The sequence below is a fragment of the Panthera pardus genome, unplaced genomic scaffold (assembly GCF_024362965.1).
Source record: "Panthera pardus isolate Hobbes unplaced genomic scaffold, ASM2436296v1 HiC_scaffold_6, whole genome shotgun sequence".
NCBI lineage: Eukaryota > Metazoa > Chordata > Mammalia > Carnivora > Felidae > Panthera > Panthera pardus.
Window position 1 is genome coordinate 64,700,903 of NW_026526991.1, and position 21,114 is coordinate 64,722,016.

Below are 21,114 nucleotides of genomic sequence, written 5' to 3' on the forward strand. Positions count from 1 at the left end.
CATTGGCTTACTGGTAGAGCTCATTGCACTTTATACCATTTATGTTCATTATAACTTATTTTTGCTTTCCTGGGGATAAAAACACCAAATAAGGGCTTACTTATGCCAATCACTTTCCCTGGAAATCTTGTTTTTTCTGCTCAAATGTTTGAGCCAGGAGGGGAGAGGTTCACTAATAGCTCTCAGTTTGAAATATGGAAAATTCATGAAAGTTTTAAGGAAACCCAAAGTTAAAATTATGTTTTTTGAGGGAAAAAAATGCCCAAAGTTCATAAATCTGTGAAGGGGTAAAAGACCACAAACTGGGAAACTCAAGAAATCTGTTAAACTAAATCAGCTCGTTGGGTGGGAACGTGCATGTCAACTTAAAGTTAGTGGCTCCCTGGTCTGAAGAACTTGACCATAACATGATTAGTGGTTAACTTATTTAAAGAATGTGTTCATCGCAGTGGGGGTTGGCCAGCCCATTTGCTATAAAAATGGGCATTCGAGTAACACTTATACTAGGGTGTATAATATTAGGTGTTAAGGAATGTACAGACTTTTTTATCCTAAGAAAACTTTACTAGACTACTTAAACTGTGGCTGCCTTTTATTCACCAGTTTTTAAAAACAGTCTTCTCCCTTTCTGTGAACAAATATATACTCTCATAAAAATAAAGTTTAAGAAAAAAAAATACCCAACACCTACCTTAGGCTTTATTACCTGACTTGTTTTAATGGAATGCTTTGCTGATGTGGTGCTAATGTAGCCATTTGGATTAATAACCAAACATACCCACACTTCTTTAGTGTCTTTCTCCTCTGGCGCTCTCTTCAGTAGCCTGGTTTTGTTTAGAAAGTTTTAACATTTGAAAGAAACTCAGTAGGTCGAATTAGTGTTAAGATGGTATGTAACTGGCATCAGCCCTGTGGGTATCTCTCAACTGTGGGCATGACTGGTTCCTTGATGAAAGTTCTAGTGCACAAAAAAGGATGAAAAGAGGACATAGGTGAAGGTTTGCAACAAAAAGAAGGAAGCAGAGAATCTGGGATTTAAAGGGTGAGTTGAAAAAGGGAAGGGGGGGTGAAGAATGTAAATGAAAATTTTAGGGGAAGCTGAGATTTATGAGGAGAGTGAAGTTTGTTGAAAAGGAGCAAAAGGTGAAGAAAGTAATAAGAGAACGCAAGTAAAGGGAGGAAAAATGGAGTGACGGTGATAGAGCTGCACATGTATTCAATACGACTCCCTCTTCTGACCTTAAAGACCAGCTCACTCTGTTATCAGTACTTCCTTTGTCCGGTATCTGGAGTCCAACAAAGTAGCAAATGCCATGGGGTTAATTTATTTTCCGACAGCAACCCTGCCCGGATTTGAGTCCTTGGGTTGGGGTTCTGAATCAAGAACAGCCAACAAATCTGACTTAGCAATGGACTTAGGGACTAGGAAAATTCCGTGGCTTATCTAAGAACTAAAATCTGTTCTTGAGTGTATTTGAATTCTCAACCCAGTCTTGTTTCCCTCCCTCAACTGCTAGGTCAGACCTCCTGGTACTGGGTTGGACTTTTGAGGTCCCTTCTTGATGCAGGCTCCAGGATCTGAGCTGCTGAGTGATGAGTGACAGAGTGTACCTCACTTGGGTCCCTCCCAGCATAACCAGGGACAAGAGGAGGTGGAGATGAAGCCCCCTGTGCACCTGCCCCAGACCCATGACTGCTTCCTCTGGTTACTCAGCAGTAGAATGCAGACAGGCATGCTTTCACCAGACATACACCTCAGGTTTTGAGTATTGTGTAAAGACTGGAGTAAATTGACCTGGTTCCCTGTGTTTGCCTGTGGTCCAGAGCTCAAAGGATTATGGTGTGGGATACAGATGGGACTCAATCACATCTCCACTATTATTGAAGGATAGTTTATTTTCTCTTCCTCAGATTTATCCATTACATTCTGAAGGCAAGTACAGACACAGACACACACACACACACACACTTTAGTGTCTATAGGTAAGACCTACTGATGTAATTGGTGTCGTGGTAGTAGACTATGCAACAGAAGTTGTTTCTGCACTTGGGGAAATTACATACAGCTAAGAATAAATTTGCTCACTCAGAATAGATTTTTAGGTCCCACACATCCTGGAAAAACTGTTCCTTAGTGCTTGTCTATTATTGAAAATAGGGTATCTAAGGTAGAGATTCATTTCAAACTTTAGCTTGATAAAGTAAAAAAAAAAGTTGATACTAGTCTTTACAAGTATGAGTTTTATTTGTATATTTTGGACACTGGCCGTATAGCTCAGTCGGTGGGACTTGGTGCCGATGAAATTCAAGTTGCAGGTTCATTCTCGAAAGAGGTGTTCTGGGAGCAGAGCTCAGTGGACCCTGGGGGAAGGATCAGGACTTTTCTACTCAAGAGACCCAGAGGTCTCTTGGGGTTTATGTCCTTCCCCTGAAAGAAGTTGTCCCTTAAATGTTTCCAGAAAGGAGGATAGGAAAAGGCAAGGAGATGTGACCAGCCGTGGGAACACCCCCTTGCCCTCATTAGGACAGACAAGGCTTCCTCGCTGCTGATGGATGTGGAGAGAAAAGATGGCAGACTGCATGAGAGGACACACACTTTGCACCCCCTCTGTGCCCTGTCAGCTGTCCCTTCCTCTCTGGACAGGGTAGGAGGTTTTATGCTATTTTGCAAAGCTATCAGAATTATGCTAGAAGGTCATCTAGAATCTTTTATTTATTTATTTATTTATTTATTTATTTATTTATTTATTTACTATCTATGTTATTACTGCTTTATCAGAACACTAACCTGTCCTCTATATGTAAAGCAATCTAAGATGTGAGTATCTCCAGAATGCTGTCAAAAAGAGTTTCACAGAAAGCCAGGGAAAGGGCCAAGGCTGCACAGAGCTGGCCCAACCATTTACTGTATGCGAAGAATTTCAGTTTAATTACCTAGATGTTTTGCACAGATTGGAAAGGAGGGAATGAAAGGCATTTTGTGGTGTTCTGAGGAATGGCAGCCTGACATCAATACAGACTTTTCTTCTGACTTCACCACGTCCAAAGGTTAGTTAGCTTTACTGCTTGTTGCCAGCTACCCCCTCTCTCTCTATATATTATATGCATTACATAGATATCATGTCCCAACTAGAGCTTTCATTGGGCTGAAACATAGACGTAAGGCAAGAGGGTGAAAGAATGCAAATGTAGCAATTTATTGGAAAAGTAGCTTTAAGTAGGTGCTGACCAACAGCAGGCCTGTAAGACCTGTCATATGGGAAAGACGTGACAGTGTTTATGAACATCAATTATGTATGTATTCCTCATTCATTCCTGAATATCCCGAAGATGTTATCTACATATTTTAATTCGAAACAAAGGGAGGAAGTAGTTTGAACAAAGTACTTTGTTCCAAATGCTCAAGTGAGATTATTTTCATTTGGGTTAGCATCTGCTCTCATCCCCAAGGAGTTTCCTTTAGTTATGGAAAATTAACATTCCAGGATAATTTAGAAAGTGCTCTCTTGGTTTGTGAGTCGGGAGTTCCAAGTTTTAATTTTAAGTCTGCTACTGACCATGTGAGCCTTGATAAGGCACCTGACGTTCTGGTGCTGCAGTTTCTACGTGTGAAAAAGAGTGAGGGAGGAGAGATGAAAAATATCTTACTAACTGAAAAATATATAAAAGATTAAAAACTGTCTAACGTTCTGATGCTGGCAGCATTTTAAAATGTGGCTGCGCCAGGTCCAAGCATGCCATGGAGGCATGGGCAGGATGTATGCCAGGCCTACCATAATGGTGGAGATTTTTGGGCACTGACTGTGCTTCCTGTTGTCTGAATAGACATGGGGGCAATTACAGAAAAGTGGCTGAGAGCCCAGGACAGAGGAAGTAAAGGGAAGGCACAGACACAGCCACTCTGATTTGGCATGTTACCAAGTTGGGATCCTCTTGACTTTATGAAACTCTGAGGCCCTTGGGCAGCTGCCACATAAACATTAAATACTGTTGCAAAGGGTCTGTGTAAAAAGCTGGATGGGAATAATGGGACTCTGATAGGTCTGGCTAGTTAGGAGTTTGTGGTTAGTCAGATGTTTGGGCTAGCAGTCTATTAATTTGATGTTGAGGAGAAGGAGGATGGCCTTTCAGTTGTGTGGGCGAAGGCCCCATTCAGGAGAGAGCCATTGTGGGTCAGGTGTGGGAGGTGGTAAGACACTAAAGAATTGTTAATGAGACACTCCTCGTGTGGGTGAAGGCTCAGAAGAGCTCTTTCTCCTGAGCTGGGACATGTTCCAGCCTCAGGTAGATATGAGTGAGGCTGATTTAGCCACAATTAGTAGAAATACTTGAAAAAGAAAGCAAACATGGTCTTATTCTTGGATTGGAGCCTGCACCTGAGTTTCAGCTCAGCTGCGGTAAAGCGCTCCAGGGCACTCCAAATGCTGTGTATTCATTGAAGGTTCCTGTTTGTCTCTTCCAGCTTCTGCTTCCTGCTCCGGTACCTAATTTCTGCTCCTGCCTTCCACTTTCCTCCTAACGTGAGCTCAGCTTTCAGCTTTCTCTCAGGTTTTCCTTTCTGTTCACTGGGCCGCACCCTCCTACAGTGTGTTCTCTGTATGTTTGTAATGGAGGAGTGCTCTGTAGGTCTTCGTTCCCCATTAGCAGACTAAATAATGCCCGTCTCCCCTTGTACCGTGTGAAATTCCCGTCCTCTGCTCTGTCATTACTGACCAGTATGAATACTGTTCTAAGTCAAGTGTTAAAAATACAGAAGTCCCCCTGCAGCTGAAAAAGATTTTTAATCTGATAAATAAATACATTGGGCCGATTACTTTTACATTATGTGAACAGTGATCTGTACAGGATCTCTCCAATGCCATCAACTGTACTATGATACCCAAATTTTATTTTGCATTTTAACGTATTTCCTGCTTGCTAGACAAGGACCTAGTTCTTTTCGAAGAAAACCCAATTAAAACTATGCAATGACATCTCCACTTAGTCCTGTCTTGTTAGAAGTGGTCATATAAGAATTCTGAACTCTGGGGCGTGGCTCAGTTGGTTAAGCATCCGACTTTGGCTCAGCTCATGATCTCGCAGGTTCATGAGTTCGAGCCCCGCATCGGGCTCTGTGCTGACAGCTCAGAGCCTGGAGTCTGCTTCAGATTCTGTGCCTCCCTCTCTCTGTGCCCCTCCCCCATGATGCTCTGTCTCCCTGTCTCTCTCTCTAAACATAAATAAACATTAAAAAAAAAAAAAAGAAATTTGAGCTCCAAACAATGCCCTAATTACTTCCAACAGCATTCAATTACAATAACATTTGATCATTTTTTTTTTTTTTTTTTTTTTTTAACCTTTATTCATTTTTGAGACAGAGAGAGACAGAGCATGAACAGGGGAGGAGCAGAGAGAGAGGGAGACACAGAATCTGAAACAGGCTCCAGGCTCCGAGCTGTCAGCACAGAGCCCGACGCGGGGCTCGAACTCACGGACCGCGAGATCATGACCCGAGCCGAAGTCGGACGCTTAACCGACCAAGCCACCCAGGCGCCCCACATTTGATCATATTTAAATACCTCCCCTACACTTGGTAAACTAGGTTGAACCTGTCTTTAATTATTACAGTTTTTCTTTTTAGGACTCTAACCTTAGGAATGGAAGAGGGCTGTTGATAAGCCATTTCCACTCAGTTCTCTTCCTTCATTCTTAAATCCCTTGGTGCTGTTTGGGAGTTTACCACTAAACTCTAATAAACTCCCTTTTATAGAGCTTTCCCTTTATGGCCATTTTTTGGTCCATTTTCTACTTTTGTTTCCTATTCAAATCTACTTGGAAAACTATTCCTATTTTTTGCTTTACTTCCTGGTGAATCATATAGCAAGTGAGCCAGCAGTCTGATTTTTTTTTTATGGGACTATTTTCGGGTTTTTGTAATGAAAATTCTGTCTTGCCCATGACCTGGTTTATTTTTAGGCTTATCTTAACTATTCAGGTCCTGGACCTCGGGACTAATTTATGTTATTTACCACCACCCGGGTCTTAGCAGCAAAGCCTTCCCCAGGTGTCTACTGAGAGCTTCCTGGCCACCTAAGCTGCTTCTGCATTTGCTGGATAAGGTGTTTCTCTTGGGGTAAGAGTTATTTACATATACCTAGAGACTTCTTACCCCCCACCCCTGGTGGCCATGTTACCATTTCTTGTGTAAAAACTTGCAGTTTGGTAATTCTGGCTTTCATCAATGCTGGAATACCAACTATTTGGTGTTATTTAGGATTGGTAGTACCAGCTAGAACACCTGTGCTCACCTCACTTTTATTCCACACTTTATAGGCAGTTCATGAATTCCTAGTCTATTATGACCTTTCATTCCCCATTACAATAGTTTTATTCTCCACTGAGTTGTTTTGTTTTTGTTTTTAAGTAGGCTCCATGCCCAGCGTGGAGCTCTAACTCATAACCCTGAGATCAAGAGTGGCAAGTTCTCCATACTGAGCCAGCCAGGCGCCCTTCTCCATTGGTTTCTGAGAAGATTCTAGCTTTGTTGGGCTGTGCTGTCTTCTGGGTGTCCTAATAAAATAGTTTGTCTCTTTAAAATTATTACATTTATCTGTCAGCTTTGACTTACTTCAAAATATTATGCCTAGTGGGTAAAATAATATGCCAAATTAAGAGTATAAGCAGAGGGGACTAAAAGATACTTTATAAAATTGTCTTTTCCTCATCCCCAAAGTTAAATGCTCTTCCTCTCCTTTAAATTTATCCCCTTCAGAATCTTACAAAAGTCTGTCCTGCTTTTACCAGGCACTTGAATCAAATAAACTTCTGTGTGTGATGACATTTTCTCCTAGTTTCCTGTCTGTGGAAACATTTTTTATGTGCTTTTGTGTGTATGTGGTGGCTTGTCTAAGCCTCTCTCTGCAGTCCAGCCCTAGCTCCACCTGTCCTTGGTGGCAGCTACACTTGGGGCAGCCAGGCAGTTGGGGAAAGGAATTCAGGAGTGCTTCCTGGCCTTAAAGAGAACTCTTTAAGAGAATCATAACAGGCTTAGTGTTCCTGTGAGAATTGACAGGTAAGGGAGCCTTTAGCTAACAAAGTAAAAGCAGGGTGCCTCTCAGCAGAGCACTAACTCATCTTGGCCGGTGCTTGTTAAAGCTGTCCTTTTCCTTTTCCTAGAAGTTTCAGGCACCTGCAAGAGAGACTTGTGTGGAATGTCAGAAGACAGTCTACCCGATGGAGCGTCTCTTAGCCAACCAGCAGGTGTTTCACATCAGTTGCTTCCGGTGCTCCTATTGCAACAACAAACTTAGGTAAGCCAACCAAACCAGCTATCTCTGTACAGTTGGACCTCCGGAGGGCATGTTTGGCTTTTAGAGCACTGGTGCTAAAAGCTGTTATACCAAGAGCACGCTGTTGAAAGCCCTTGAAAAACATAAAAAGTATCATTTAGTGACAAGTATTTCATATCAAATGATAGTGGTGTTTGGAACATCTTAGTACATTGATATTTTAATTTACATGGAGCTTAAATCTTAATGGGTGGCAGGTAAAACCCCCCTGTGACTTAATTTAGTAGAATATTTTCCTTTGGTCTCACAGAATCTTTTTTTTTTTTTTAAGTTGATTTATTTATTTGAGAGAGAGAGAGAGAGAGAGCTTGGGAGGGGCAGAGAGAGGGAGAGAGAATCCCAGGCAGGCTTCACACTGTCAGCACAGAGCCTGATGTGCGGCTTGAACCCACGAACCGTGAGATCATGACTTGAGTCGAAACCAAGAGTCGGATGCTCAACTGACTGAGCCACCCAGGCGCCCCTTTAAAGCTAAGAAATCTTAAGAGTTTAGGGGTGCCTGGGTGGCTCAGTCAGTTGAGCATATAACTCTAGATTTCGGCTCAGGTCTTGATCTACGGTTTCGTGAGTTCGAGTCCTACATCGGGCTCTGCAATGACACCGCAGAGCCTGGTTGAGATTCTCCCTCTGTGCCCCTCTCCCACTTGCACTCTCTCTGCCTCTCTCAAAATAAATAAATTAAAAAAAAAAAAAAAAGAGTATAGTTGTTTCAGCCCTTACTTGAAAATGTCCCAAACACTGTATAAATGGTAATAATAGCAATGATAATGGGCACTGAAGAGCACATATTCTGTATATTGCTTCTTTTTATGTGTGACAAAATAATTATGTATCATTTCTTCCAAGTAACTCAAAGTATGGATATAAATGTGGCCATTTGGGGACATATTCCATATTAACTCATTTTAATCATAGAGTTTTAGAGAAGAAAGTAACCAGGATGTCACTTCCTCCAGCTTTCCTTTCAGAGCAAGCATTCCTTCTAAAATACTCTTGAGGGGCACCAGGGTGGCTCAGTCAGCTGGGTGTCCAGCTCTTGATTTTGGCTTGGGTCATGATCTCACAGTTCATGGGTTCCAGCCCTGCATCGGGCTCTGTGCTGACATCACAGAGTCTGCTTGGGATTCTCTCTCTCTCCCTCTCTTTGTGCCCCTCACTCAGTCTCTCAAAAATAAATGAAAATACTCTTGAAAGACGTGCTGGCGTCTGTGTGGCACTTCCACAGGGGTCGATACCCCACTGCCTTGTTCCAGTGTGGGGGTAGCTCCAGCCCAACAACTTTTCCTTCTGTTGAGCCAAAACGTTCCTCTGTAACTTCCGCTCCTTGGTTCTTTTTCTGCCCACGGTATTACTTTTTTTCTCCAAAGCATATTTTTCTAAGCTTCTGAATTTTTGTATCTCTTCTGTGGAAATGCTGTTGTTTTCATACCCCCTTCGAACTGTGTTACCCTGCAAGAGACACCAACTCTCCTAAAGGCCTGTCCAGCACTGACATTAGAGTAGATTTACTTCCCAGCTACTGTGCTCCTATTAACCACATTCATTCACTAGTGTCTTGTGAGTGCAATCCATTTGCAAAGCATTATACCTACTCCTGTAGATATGTGTTTTTAAATTATAACACAAATGGGAAACGAGGAGGAAAATGATTCAGCTTTGTACAAAGGAAAATATCATTATAAGTAGTGAAAGGTTATAAATGCTTAGGAAATATATGAGTGGTCAGAGATAGGTGGGATAGCCTAGGGAAGACTTCTTGGAAGAAATTTTTTTTTTTTAACAGTTTTGACAGAGGGGAGTGAAATCATTTGAAAATAGGAAGATGTACCACATAAATGTCTTGTGAAGCTTTAGGCCTAGAAGTGAGCATGTTTTTTATAAGGGTAATAAAACAAACGTGCTTGAAAGGGAGGGGGTAAAGAATCCTAGGTGATTGATGTGCTTTTAAAGGTATTTTTCTCACGTAGCAACTTCTGAAAATACTGAAGTTGCCAAATTTCAGCCTGCTAGTATAAGTAAGAGTATATAGATACCTCAACTTTATGCTCTTTTTCTTTTAACAACAGTCTAGGAACATATGCATCTTTACATGGGAGAATCTACTGTAAGCCTCACTTCAATCAACTCTTTAAAGCTAAAGGCAACTATGACGAAGGCTTTGGACACAGACCACACAAGGATCTGTGGGCAAGCAAAAATGAAAATGAAGGGACTTTGGAGAGACCAGCCCAGCTTCCAATTGCAGGGGAGACCCCTCAGAGCCCAGGGGTCGAAGATGCCCCCATTGCTAAGGTGGGTGTGCTTACAGCAAGTATGGAAGCCAAGGCATCCTCTCAGCCAGAGAAAGAAGACAAGCCAGCTGAAACCAAGAAGTTGAAGATAGCCTGGCCACCCCCCACTGAACTTGGTAGTTCAGGAAGTACCTTAGAGGAAGGGATCAAAGTATCCAAGCCCAAATGGCCTCCTGAGGATGAAATCAGCAAGCCTGAAGCTCCCGAGGATGTGGATCTGGATCTGAAGAAGCTAAGGCGATCTTCTTCACTGAAGGAAAGAAGCCGTCCATTCACTGTGGCAGCTTCATTTCGAACCACTTCAGTCAAGAGCCCCAAAATCCTATCCCCACCTATAAGGAAAGGCTGGAGCATGTCAGAACAGAGTGAGGAGTTTATAGGAGGAATGGCAGCAGAAAGGAAACAAGTGGAAAATGCCAGTGCCTCCGAAAAGAATGGTAGTGTGGGAAAAACAACCAGGCAAAACAAAGAATCTAAAGGAGGGGAGGCAGGGAGGAGAAGTAAGGAAGATCATGGTTTCGAGATGGGGAGTGAGAATCTTCTAGAAAATGGTGCAAGCTTAGATGAAAATGATAGAAACCTCAAAGAGCAGTCCCCACTAGAACCCAAGTCTACAAATTGGTCCAGCTTTGCAGAAAGCACCTCCCCTAAAGAATTCACTACCCAGCATCAGAAATCCCAGGATGTGGGATTCTGGGAGGGAGAAGTAGTCAAAGAGCTGTCTGTGGAGGAACAGATAAAAAGAAATCGGTACTACGATGAGGATGAGGATGATGAGGAATGACAGACTGCAACGGTGCTGGGCCTTAAATCTGTGTTAGTGTTAGCAAGCCACTGCCCTTTATCAAAGTGATGCACCGTAAACAGGTGTCTTAGCATGAACTGTCATTTATGTGGAAGCAGTTCTGGAGGAGTTCTTGCTTCAAAAAAATCCCATACTGCAGCTTAAGTGAACCAATTCTAAACGCTATAGATAATATTACTTCAGTCCTCTATTTTAGCAATGATGATATACATAAGTGCTTTAAGGTCTTATGGGGGCGGGGGGGGCGGGTATGCCAACTGATATAGTTCAGACTCCACTGTATTCCCAAAAGGCAGTACAAAAATAGACGATTAGTAGCACATTGTCGCACTTCAACTATGGAATTAGGGAACACACAGAAGGGGTTTAGGGACCTAAACATTATGACTGAACGCACTTTAGTATAAAGGGCACAGTTTGTATATTTTTAAATGAATACCAATTTATTTAGCATTCATCTGTTAAGAAATCAAATATGTAATCTTTAAAACATTTTTAGGTTAATTTTCTCACTCTGATATACATGGGGAATTTCTTGCTTTGCATCCCATTCTCTAAGCCACATCCTGAATTGGATTACTGAGATATAACACAACTGTTCTTTTGGGGCACTTTTTGAGCACATTTGGTGCTTGGAGAGATCCACTCTCTCTCAAATAAGCTCTGGTATTTGCCAATGAGTCTGATTACACCCCAAATGATTGCTTTCTTCTTTGGTGGTATCTATGGGCTCATCATATACTGAAAACTGCAATATTTTTATAAGATCTTTTGTACTGCTGTTTGCCATGTTGCATGTTAAAGCAAAGTGAGGAGTTTAAAGAAGGAATAACAGAAAAAAACTGCCTTAAGCCACTTGAGCTCAGACCCCCAGACCCTATATTCCACTTCTGATATCCCCTTTCTGGGACACTAGTTTTTTAAATACATACCAGCTCTGAAATGTATTGATTTTTATGGCAGACAGTATTCCCAGGGTGCAATTAAACCAATTACAGGCCTTTGTGTGTGTGTGTGGGGGGGGGTGGTTTTCTAGTAGTTAAGGCTTTGGAACATAAACTTGAGTACACTTGTTGTACATAATCGATATTCCAAATTGTATGTGGGGAGAGAGATGTTTTAAGCCATAGGCTTTTCTTTGTCCTGCATTTTTAGAGATTTAGCTCTAATATTTTTTAGAGATGTAAAATATTCTGCTTTCTTATAGTCTTGCTTAGTCTGAAACATTTTTATTCAATAAAGCTTTTAATTTACATCTGAACTTTTCAATGTTCCTTTTCCATTATTATTTTACATTATGACAGTGTCTCAAGACCTTTTACTTTAGCAGTCTGGGAAGAAAGGCACATGGGTCTGATGCATTTTAAGTGAAGAGAGGTGTTATGAATATATCTCCCCACTAGGTGGTGGCATTGGGTCGATCTTGGGCTTTGATCTTTCCTAAAAGAGGACAAATTTTTCTGAAAAATTGAGAGCAACTTGGCAAGAAACTTAGTGTGTACATTCCAAATGAGCTGTGTGTTTTAACAATTCAAACTCTGGTGGTGGTTTTTTATTGTTAATTGTACTCAACATTTAATAATTCACCTTGCAATTATGCCTAACATGCTAAAGGGAATTTCCAAATGTCTCTGCTTGAAAATGGATGTTTTCCACCCTGGGCAGAGGCATAGTTGGTTGTTTGATTTCCTTGCCTGTAGAGGCAACTGCCCCAATAGTTAAAACACTTTTTGTTGTTGTTGTTGTTAATGGAAGTGTGGGAGTGTGGATTTCCTTGGAGATAAACACACTTTTTGAGTCATCTGTTACATGTTCCAGGGTCTTGCCTGGTCTTCCAAATGGATGGTAGGGTACTACTTTCTGCTCTTGGCCCCATCACAGGCTGAAGTCCTTTAGAAAGTCCTGTTCACTGAACAGTTAATCCAGAAGCTCCTGATGACATTCATAAACTATCGAATCCTGGCTTGAGTTTAGCTGCCTTTACTGTATGACTCTGCTGCTCCAACCCATCCACATGGTACTCACTGAGCCTACTGATTTTATTTTATTTATTTATTTATTTATTTTAACGTTTATTTATTTTTGAGACAGAGAGAGACAGAGCATGAACGGGGGAGGGTCACAGAGAGAAGGAGACACAGAATCTGAAACAGGCTCCAGGCTCTGAGCTGTCAGCACAGAGCCCGACGCGGGGCTCGAACCCACGGACTGTGAGATCATGACCTGAGCCGAAGTCGGACGCTTAACCGACTGAGCCACCCAGGCGCCCCGAGCCTACTGATTTTATACAAAAAAGTCTGAGTACCTATGGCCAGTATTTATGGATATCAGTTGAGTATGTCACCATATATCAGGTATGCAGGGACTGAGATTAACCTTAGAAGAAATGTTTTCTTTGCCATTCAAAGACTAAGACAGATATAGGGACAGAGAGTAGAAACAAGGACTAGCTCCATATCAATATAATAAAAGGTGGTTCTTATCAAGAGAATGACCAGGTAACACTAAACATTCTTAGAAAACAAAAGAACCTACAGCCAAAGTGTTTCTCTCAGCTTTCTGAATGAAGGCAACTTGTTTGGGCTTGGTAGGTCAGTGGTGGCAACAGGTCCTGTTGGTGAAGCAAGAAAAGGGGCCAGCTTGTAACCTGAGATGGTTAAGGAGACTCTTCATGACTACTACAGGACCAACTTAGTTCTACCAGCTTGCTGGTTGAATCACTCCTGGACAAAGTGAAAGTGGCAGAAAGTTTACATTCATTACACATTTCCTTAAGTATATATTTTCTCACACTCAAGATGTCGAGAAATGGTACAAATGTGTTTTGGGGGGGGATAGACCTTGAGACCAAGATCACTGTGTGCTTGTGCCCGCATGACAAATTCTTTGTCCTCTGGGGCTCTGATTTGAATTCCCAGGAATCAGGGAGAGTTCACTTCTTGTTCACCCTTGTGGTGCCTGGGTGGTTCAGTTGGTTAAGCATCAGGTCATGATTTCACGCTTTATGGGTTTGTGCCCCTCATCAGGCTCTCTGCTGTCAGCACAGAGCCTGTTTCAGATCCTCTCTCTCTCTCTCTGCCTCTACCCTGCTTATACTCCCTCCCTCTCTCAAAATTAAGTAAACATTACTACTATACAATACAATACAATACAATACAATACAATACAATACAATACAATACACCTTGAATATAGGGTGGTCGTTACCACTAAGCTATTGCTGGGTTTGGACAAACATGGCACCACGTAGTGGTTCTCAGACCAGCTGCAGTGGCATTGCCTATGAGTTTGTTAAAAATGAGAAATGCAAACTCATAGGCCCCACTCAGACTCACCTCCTGAATCAGAATCAGAATCTCTTTGCTAAAAGAAACCTTTTAGCAAACTCTCCATGTGGGAGATGGGACAAGCTAATATCTGGGCTGTGGTACCCTAAATTTGAGAACCTTTGAGCTAAAGCAAACCTAGTCTACTTAGGATGGCACACTTTTTTCTCCTGTTTCCTGTCCCCTTGAAACTCTAACTTCTGGTGTAGGCATACCTTACTAGTTATAAAGTTACTTTATCTGTCCTTGAACAAGAGGTAGAGATTAATTTCTTTTAATCTTTTTTCAGATCATTCTAGTTAGCCTGTGGTAATTAACCTTGTAGCCAGGTTTGAACAGACAGCAACCAGAGGTCAGGAATCTCAGGCAGTTGAGGGACATTTTGAATTTAGCTTTCTGAAGGTTTGTCTGTGGCTCCCCTTCTTTTTTGTGTAGATCCACAAAAGAATTAAATGTTTACTGTGCAAACCTAAAATTAAGGAGGTTTATAAGGGCTCAGTGTTTCAGAGTCTAAAGACTTTCTAGCTCAGAAGCCCTGCTCTACCACGATCCTATATAACTTTGGGCAAGCTGTTTGATCTCTATGGACCTCAGTTTACCCATCCATAAAATAGTAAATAAAACAATACCTACTTCATAGAATGATGGAGTTAAATACCTGGTGTAAAATGTTCAGTGCAGTACCTGGCACTTGGTAAGCCTCATTAAATATTCGCTATCATTTATTTTTCTTTTTCCTTTGTACTTTTCTTTGTATGATATCCTTTGGCTATTTTCCCATTTCCTTTTACCCATGAGAAAAATAAAAGGATTTTGAAAAGTTCATTTTAGGGGATAAAACAGTGAAAGGGAATTGAGATCATGAAAGGACTCGAAGGAAGGAAAAGGTTAGGAACAAAAAACGCTAGAGGTGGAAGGAGGAGCGGTTAGGCGGAACCATCCGAGATGGCGAGATGGCGAGGTAGACCCCAATGAAAGCCTGCTCTGCTAGGAGCAGAGACGCAGGTCTGGACTGCCTGGCAGCGGGAACAGCCTTTGAGACTGCTGGGCTGAGAAAGAGGAGTGTCCCCTTAAGGGAGCTAGGCCTGAAATAAGGGGTGTGGCCGTGGCTGGCAGAGAGAGAGAGAGAGAGAGAGAGAGAGAGAGGGAGAGAGAGAGGGAGGGAGGAGAGGGAGAGAGAGAGAGAGAGAGAGAGAGGGAGAGAGAGAGAGAGGGAGAGAGAGAGGGGGAAAGAGAGAGAGAGAGGAGAGAGAGGAGGGAGGGGGGGAGAGAGAGAGAGAGAGAGAGAGAGAGAGAGAGAGAGAGAGAGAGAGAGAGAGAGAGAGAGAGAGAGAGAGAGAGAGAGAGAGAGAGAGAGAGAGAGAGAGAGAGAGAGAGAGAGAGAGAGAAAGCGTGGCTGAAACTCACAGAAAAATGGGCGGGGCCAGAATTGAGGGCCTGCGGGGCAGGTGGAGGCGGGGCGGAGATGGGAGGGGCATGGCCCGGCGGGGGGCGGGGTCCCAAGGAGAGGCGGCCCTGGGGTCTGCCGTCCGGAAGGTGGGTGGGCGGGGAGGTGAGATGGGCGTTGAAGAGGCCCGGCCCCACGGAGGAGGCGGGCTGAGACGGGCCGGGGACCCGAAGGGGCCGGAAGGGGTGGCTGCCGGCTCGGCCCCGCCCCGGGTCCGCCTCCCCGCGGGTTCCGTTGGCTGTGGCGGCAGCTGAAGCTGTGGCGGCGGTGGCCGCGGGGCGGGCGTAAGATGGCGACAGCGGCGGCGGGAGCCCTGGGCCTGCTGTGGAGTTGGCTGTGGAGCGAACGCTTCTGGCTGCCCCAGAACGTGAGCTGGGCCGACCTTGAGGGGCCGGGTGACGGCTATGGCTACCCGCGGGCACGACACATCCTCTCGGCATTCCCAGTGGCGGCGGGCATATTCTCCGTGCGGCTGCTCTTCGAGCGGTGAGAGCCCGCGAGCGAGTGGCGCGGAGGGTCGGGGCCGGGGCCGGGGAGCGGACCGGTGGAACCGGCTCGGGGCGGGGAAAGGCCGAGCACCGGAAGCAGAATTGGCGGGGAAGCCCGGAAGCAGGGGGCTGGGGGAGCCCGGGCTGCAGCGCGGGATGTTCGGAGGGTGGCGGAGGTGGTCGCGGAGCCTAGGTAAAGACAGTTTGGGGCGTGGACAGTGGAAGAACGAGAGTCTAGGGGAGGCCGGGCCCTTTCCCTTTTTAGATCCCGGAGGCCCTGGGAGTGGAGTGGGGGGGGGGGGGGGGCTTCTTCTGGGCCTGCTCCCAGCCTCCAGGGATCCTACAGACAGGAAACAGGTTGAGTGTGTGAGCTGCGGCCGAGAACCCGAACACCCGAAGAGCGAAACAGGAAAGGGCCACAGGAACCAGAACTAGTTGGGGCTGTGGAAGCTGAACGGTTAACGTTAAGAGCCAACCTTTCCAAGCGAAAGGAGCGGGTTTTGGGGAATCTGAGATTTGCGAGGACACTTATGAGAGTTGAGGGGAGCAGGGTTAGGCCCCAAGCCTTGCTTTATCAGTTCATGGACATTTTTGTGCATGTGTAAATTTCCAAAAATTGCTACCAGAGCCCGCAAGAGAGTGGAAATCTGGTAGGGATAAGGCGTGGTGGAGCCTGGGGTTCCAAAGTCTAGAAAGGTGTCAGGTTAGTTGCGGAACAGGCCTTAGAGGCCTGAGATGGAAGGAGGAGTGGTCATTTTGAAAGGAAGAGATCTGTAGGGCTTATCAGAGGAAAGCTGTATTGAGCTGGCTTCTAAGTGAGTTTAGCAGAATCACAGTTCTTTTTCTGACCGCGTGTTCTTGATAAAAGTGATTTCACTTTTCCTTAAGTGAGTAGTTGGTACCTACTGTCTAAGATGAAATGTTCACAGAGGACTTGATGTGGCGATTTTATACTGTGGGCTTACAGCTGTGGGTGATTTTGATCAAATCTACTCTGCGGAAAAGGAGACTTATTTCTTCATAGGTCTCAGGTAATGAGGATGCACATTGACATCGTTTGTTCATTTGGCCCTTATCTGGAGCAGAAACGCCCTTTCTAGGACGGGAATATACTGCAAATAAAGAGAATCTATTACTCTCTGAAGAATTAGTTATTATGTGTTTTGGGTTACTTTTCAAAAGTGCCTACTACTTCTGACACAAAAGTCTTTCACAAAATATTTCTTTTCTGTAGCCAGCTTGTCATTCATCCATTTGTTCATAGTTTGTGTATTATCAAAGTGCTCTCCGTCAGACGTTCAGGTACAAAAATCAAGATGCTTTTAACTGAAGCAAATGAAACTGAAAGATCTAAATGCCTTTTCTGGGTCCTTGGGACCTTAGTGTTACAGTTTTGTAAGTATAGGCATTGTATTAAGTATTCCTGGGGTGGTGGTACAAACCACTTTTCCCTCTTAGGAATAACTTAGATCTGGGTACTCTCCACCTTGGCAGCTGTATGTGAGGGCTGAAAAAAGAGAAAGACAGTGTAATGACTAAAAAGGAAAATACACCAATTTAAGAAAAAATTTAATTGTCCTAGGAAAATATTCTCTGCTTTTTATATAAATGTATACCAATATGGAAGTTTATTCACGTTACTGATAAGAGGAAATAGCATGTTTCTTATAAATACCCATTTTATATAAACTTGCATAGGGGCACCCCTGGGTGGCTCTCAGTTAAGCGTCTGACTTCGGCTTAGGTAGTGATCTCGTGGTTTGTGAGTTCCAGCCCTGCATCATGCTCGCAATGATAGTACAGAGCCTGCTTGGGATTCTCTCTCTCCCCCCCCCCCCCCGCCCCTCCCCCACTTGCACGTGCATTCTCTCAAAATAATAAATAAACTAAAAAAAAAACTGCATATATCTTCAGATTTCCAAAGAGTTCCCTCAGACGGCTGTAAAGACTTCTATATCCCCTGGCGGAGCCACTGGAAAAGGATCCTTTACCTGTGGGAATTCTATCTGAATGTTTCTATGGTGCTCGGTGTCAGGGGAGCAGGGGAGGATGAGAATACTGAGCTGAAAGCATTCTAGTATGATATTCCTTGGCTAGTAAGGTCAGGCATCCTGTTCATCTCATGTATGATCTTGGGAAAGTTTAACCTTGGAGGCGGTCCTGCTATTTTGTTTCTTTTTATAAAACCTACTACCTTAGTTAGCAGTAGAATTGAGTGCTGGATTAGCAGTTCCTCTCTTGCTACACCGGTCTTCCATAAAGGTAGTAGAAGCCACTCTTAGAGTATAGGAAAAGACGTATTAGAAATATTGGTACAGCTAAGTTGTTTTTCCTCCTTTTCTCATTTCTCAAATCCCATCTAATTTGTTTCTAGAAGTGACTTGGTTTCTAGTAATCATAGACTGTGTGAGCTAGGACTTTCTTTATAGACAGTAAACTAGCCTGGAAACATCCTGCAGCTTTTCAGAGGTTTCATACTCACTGGAGGAGGAACTAGAACCAAGATCCAGATCATTTTCCCAAGCCCCGGGCTCTTTCCACTATATGGTGTAGCCATCTTTAACCTTTCCTTAAACCTCCTTTCAAGGATTAAGGTTTAAGGTTTAATACCTCTTCCTAGTATTCTAGGATTTGGAAAACAAATCCATGCTCATCTTATTCTTGGTTATTTAATGTGTTTGATTTGAAGATTGTATTTTTTTTTCAGATTTTTGTTTCAAATTGTTCTGCATATTTTAATGAGTCTTATATTATGTCCCTTGATAAATTATCTCTATTTGTGTTGTTTTAAGAATTTCCCAAAAAATAGGGGTGCCTGGCTGGCTCAGTCAGAAGAGCATGTGACTCCTGATCTCGGGGTCCTGAGTTTGAGCCTTAGGTTGGGTGTAGAGATTATAGAGATTACTAAATAAATAAACTTAAAAAAAAAAAAATCTCCCAAAGAATAGAGTTTACAATTTGGTTTTACCTTCCCATCCTTCTCATCAACCATGCTGAGCATTTGTTTTTTAGTTCCCACATTCCCTGGAGAACCACAGCCTCCTCTGATAGGGATGACTTGAAAAGCCGCGGGGCCATAATAAGTAAAGTGTTTGTATCTAGCTATTTTGCTAAAGAGCTGCGGATAGGAGATTGTTGCTTACCAAATAATGGAGGCTGCGCTCTGTGGACCTCTGCTGAGTGGCTGTATTGTGGTGGCCTGTGCCTTGCAAAATGCCTCAGGTGTGGCCTGTGATCGGTAAATATTTATTGAAGGTTTGAGGAGGGCCCATCCTCATCTACATAGATGCCCAGAGGAGTAATCAGAATCTAGATCTCCAACCTGAAATGGATGTTTGGCTTGACTGAGAGAAATTCCTTTGTTTCTGTTGTTAAATTTCATCATATATTTGCATGTTGTGTACCTTTCTACAGCTTTTTTCTCTCTTTATCCCCTCCCCCCATACACACATTCACACTACCCCGTACCCTAACAAAACAGGGATAAGAAACTCTTCCATGTGTTTTTTTTTTTTTTTAAACTTCTTTTCATGTTATGTTCATGATAAAATTGTTTGAAATTTAATATCTAGTCACTTGAGCACTTGTTTCTTGGGATCAAGTAGAAGCTTGAGACACCATTGACACCATTAGATCTATATAGGCTCATTTATTTTGAATATGCTATTGCAATAGGAGCTCTGTATTGCCAGAAGAAAATTATTTTGTGAATTATTCAGGAGATAGATTAGAGCTCTCTCTGCTGCTCATTCATTATTCCAATCCCCTCTTCTCTCTTGTTACTTCCAAAGCAACCTCACTGGGGTGTGCAAAGAGCCTTCTCAATACCATTCTCTGTCATAGGAGACTGAACAGATTCACTTGCTAGCCTGTCATGTAACTGGTAACAAAAGTAGTGACTCTTGTGTGCACGTTTCTCAGCCACTCATTTCATTTTCCTCTCGTAAGCCTTGCTACCTCTGCTACGTACTGCTTTTTTTTTTTTTTTTTTTTTTTTTCTTCTTGTTTTCCCCCATTTCCCCTAAGTGGAGGAAGAACTTTTTTCCTCTCCCTGACAGGCCTGCTGCCTTCCTCCCAGATCCATGTCAAGTGACTGCATTGTGACCCAGGATCAGTGGGTCTTCCTGACGGGTTAGAAAGGCTTTGGGAAGAATGGACATAGCTGCTGACTAGGCTGTGAGGGAAACTGCCCATTCCATTGCATCTCTAAAGGTATTCTGTTGGGCGTTATTGAATTGTAAATCACAGAATTAAATCAGGTTTGCAGATCCAGCAGGGCAAGATTGAAAAAGATACTCACATGGCCCTGCCCTTGTCTAAGAATCCACCTCTTCATTAGCTCCAGATGGTCAGAGGCCTTATGTGCCCCTCCTCTTGCTGGGGAAACTTCTTTCCCCAACCCTTTCTGTGCAGTGGGTGTTGATGCTCTGCAGAAAACTGAATACTGTCATGCCTGAGGTCAGGTTCCTGGCTTATCCCTGGAGACAATATATTCAGCACAGCAAAGAAACATGTCAGATATTTTTGCTTTAGCCACTTCCTGATTCAGAAAACTAGGGTCTCCTAGATGGGTAAAGAAGAAATTAAGAGGAGGCAGCAAGTGAAATCTGCACCTTTTTTTTTTTAATTAAAAAAAAAATTTTTAATGTTTATTTATTCTTGAGAGAGAGACAGAGTGAGGGCAAGCGGGGGAGGGGCAGAGAGCAAAGGAGACAAAGAATCCAAAGCAGTCTCCAGGCTCTGAGCTGTCATCACAGAGTCCAACATGGGCCTTGGAACTCACGAACTGTGAGATCATGACCTGAGCCGAAGTTGGACGCTTAACTAACGCTTACCCAACTGAGCCACCCAGGCACCCCGCACCCTTCTTACGGAGCGGCAAGGGAGATAAACCTATTTTGGCTTCCTTTCCAGAGGTATTTTTAGGCAGATAAAAGCTGCCCTTCACTGAGTTTTGGACTCTGCTTGAACCCACTCCTACCTTATCTTTGGGGAAGTTAATTGAAATGTTACTGCAAAAGGAGCTAACCATAATCACTTCTAACTAAAAAAAAAAAAAAATCTGAAACGAGTTTTCGTAGAAACAAAGGCATTTTTCCTAGATATGAAGAATTCTCTAAAACTGCTGTTCTGTGCAGTAGCCACTAGCTAGTATAGTAGCTACTTGCTTTTGGGGATTTCAAATGTCACTAGTCCAAATGTGCTGTGTTAGATACGTTTGAAGTGTAACACACACCAGATTTTAAAGACAGTGCAGGGGGACAAAAAAAGAATGTAATATATCTCATTTTTAACATTGATTACAAGGAAATAACTATTTTTTAATTTATTTTTTAAGTTTATTTACTTATTTTGAGAGAGAGAGCAGGAGAGGGGGAGAGAGAGAATCCCAAGCAGGCTCCCTGCTGTCAGCACAGAGCCCAACGATA

The 21,114-nt window shown here is 43.2% G+C and overlaps 2 protein-coding genes across 10 annotated transcripts in view; both read left to right on the forward strand.

Annotated features, from left to right (window-relative positions):
• The window catches only part of LIMA1 (LIM domain and actin binding 1), an 84,736-nt gene extending 73,051 nt beyond the window's left edge, over positions 1-11,685 (forward strand). For all 5 annotated transcript variants that reach the window (XM_053895933.1, XM_053895934.1, XM_053895932.1 and 2 more), the window contains 2 exons: positions 7,156-7,289; positions 9,395-11,685. In XM_053895933.1, coding sequence (XP_053751908.1) covers positions 7,156-7,289; positions 9,395-10,403 — 1,143 coding nt within the window. In that variant the 3' untranslated portion in view covers positions 10,404-11,685. The remainder of the gene's footprint in view (positions 1-7,155; positions 7,290-9,394) is intronic.
• A 3,644-nt stretch (positions 11,686-15,329) lies between these two features.
• The window catches only part of CERS5 (ceramide synthase 5), a 32,808-nt gene continuing 27,023 nt past the window's right edge, over positions 15,330-21,114 (forward strand). For 2 of the 5 annotated variants that reach the window (XM_053894672.1, XM_019419324.2), the window contains exon 1: positions 15,332-15,683. In XM_053894672.1, the coding sequence (XP_053750647.1) occupies positions 15,487-15,683 (197 nt within the window). In that variant the 5' untranslated portion in view covers positions 15,332-15,486. Of the gene's footprint in view, positions 15,684-21,114 lie in introns of all 5 variants that reach the window. The other 3 variants (XM_019419326.2, XM_019419323.2, XM_019419325.2) reach the window with 3 other exon arrangements.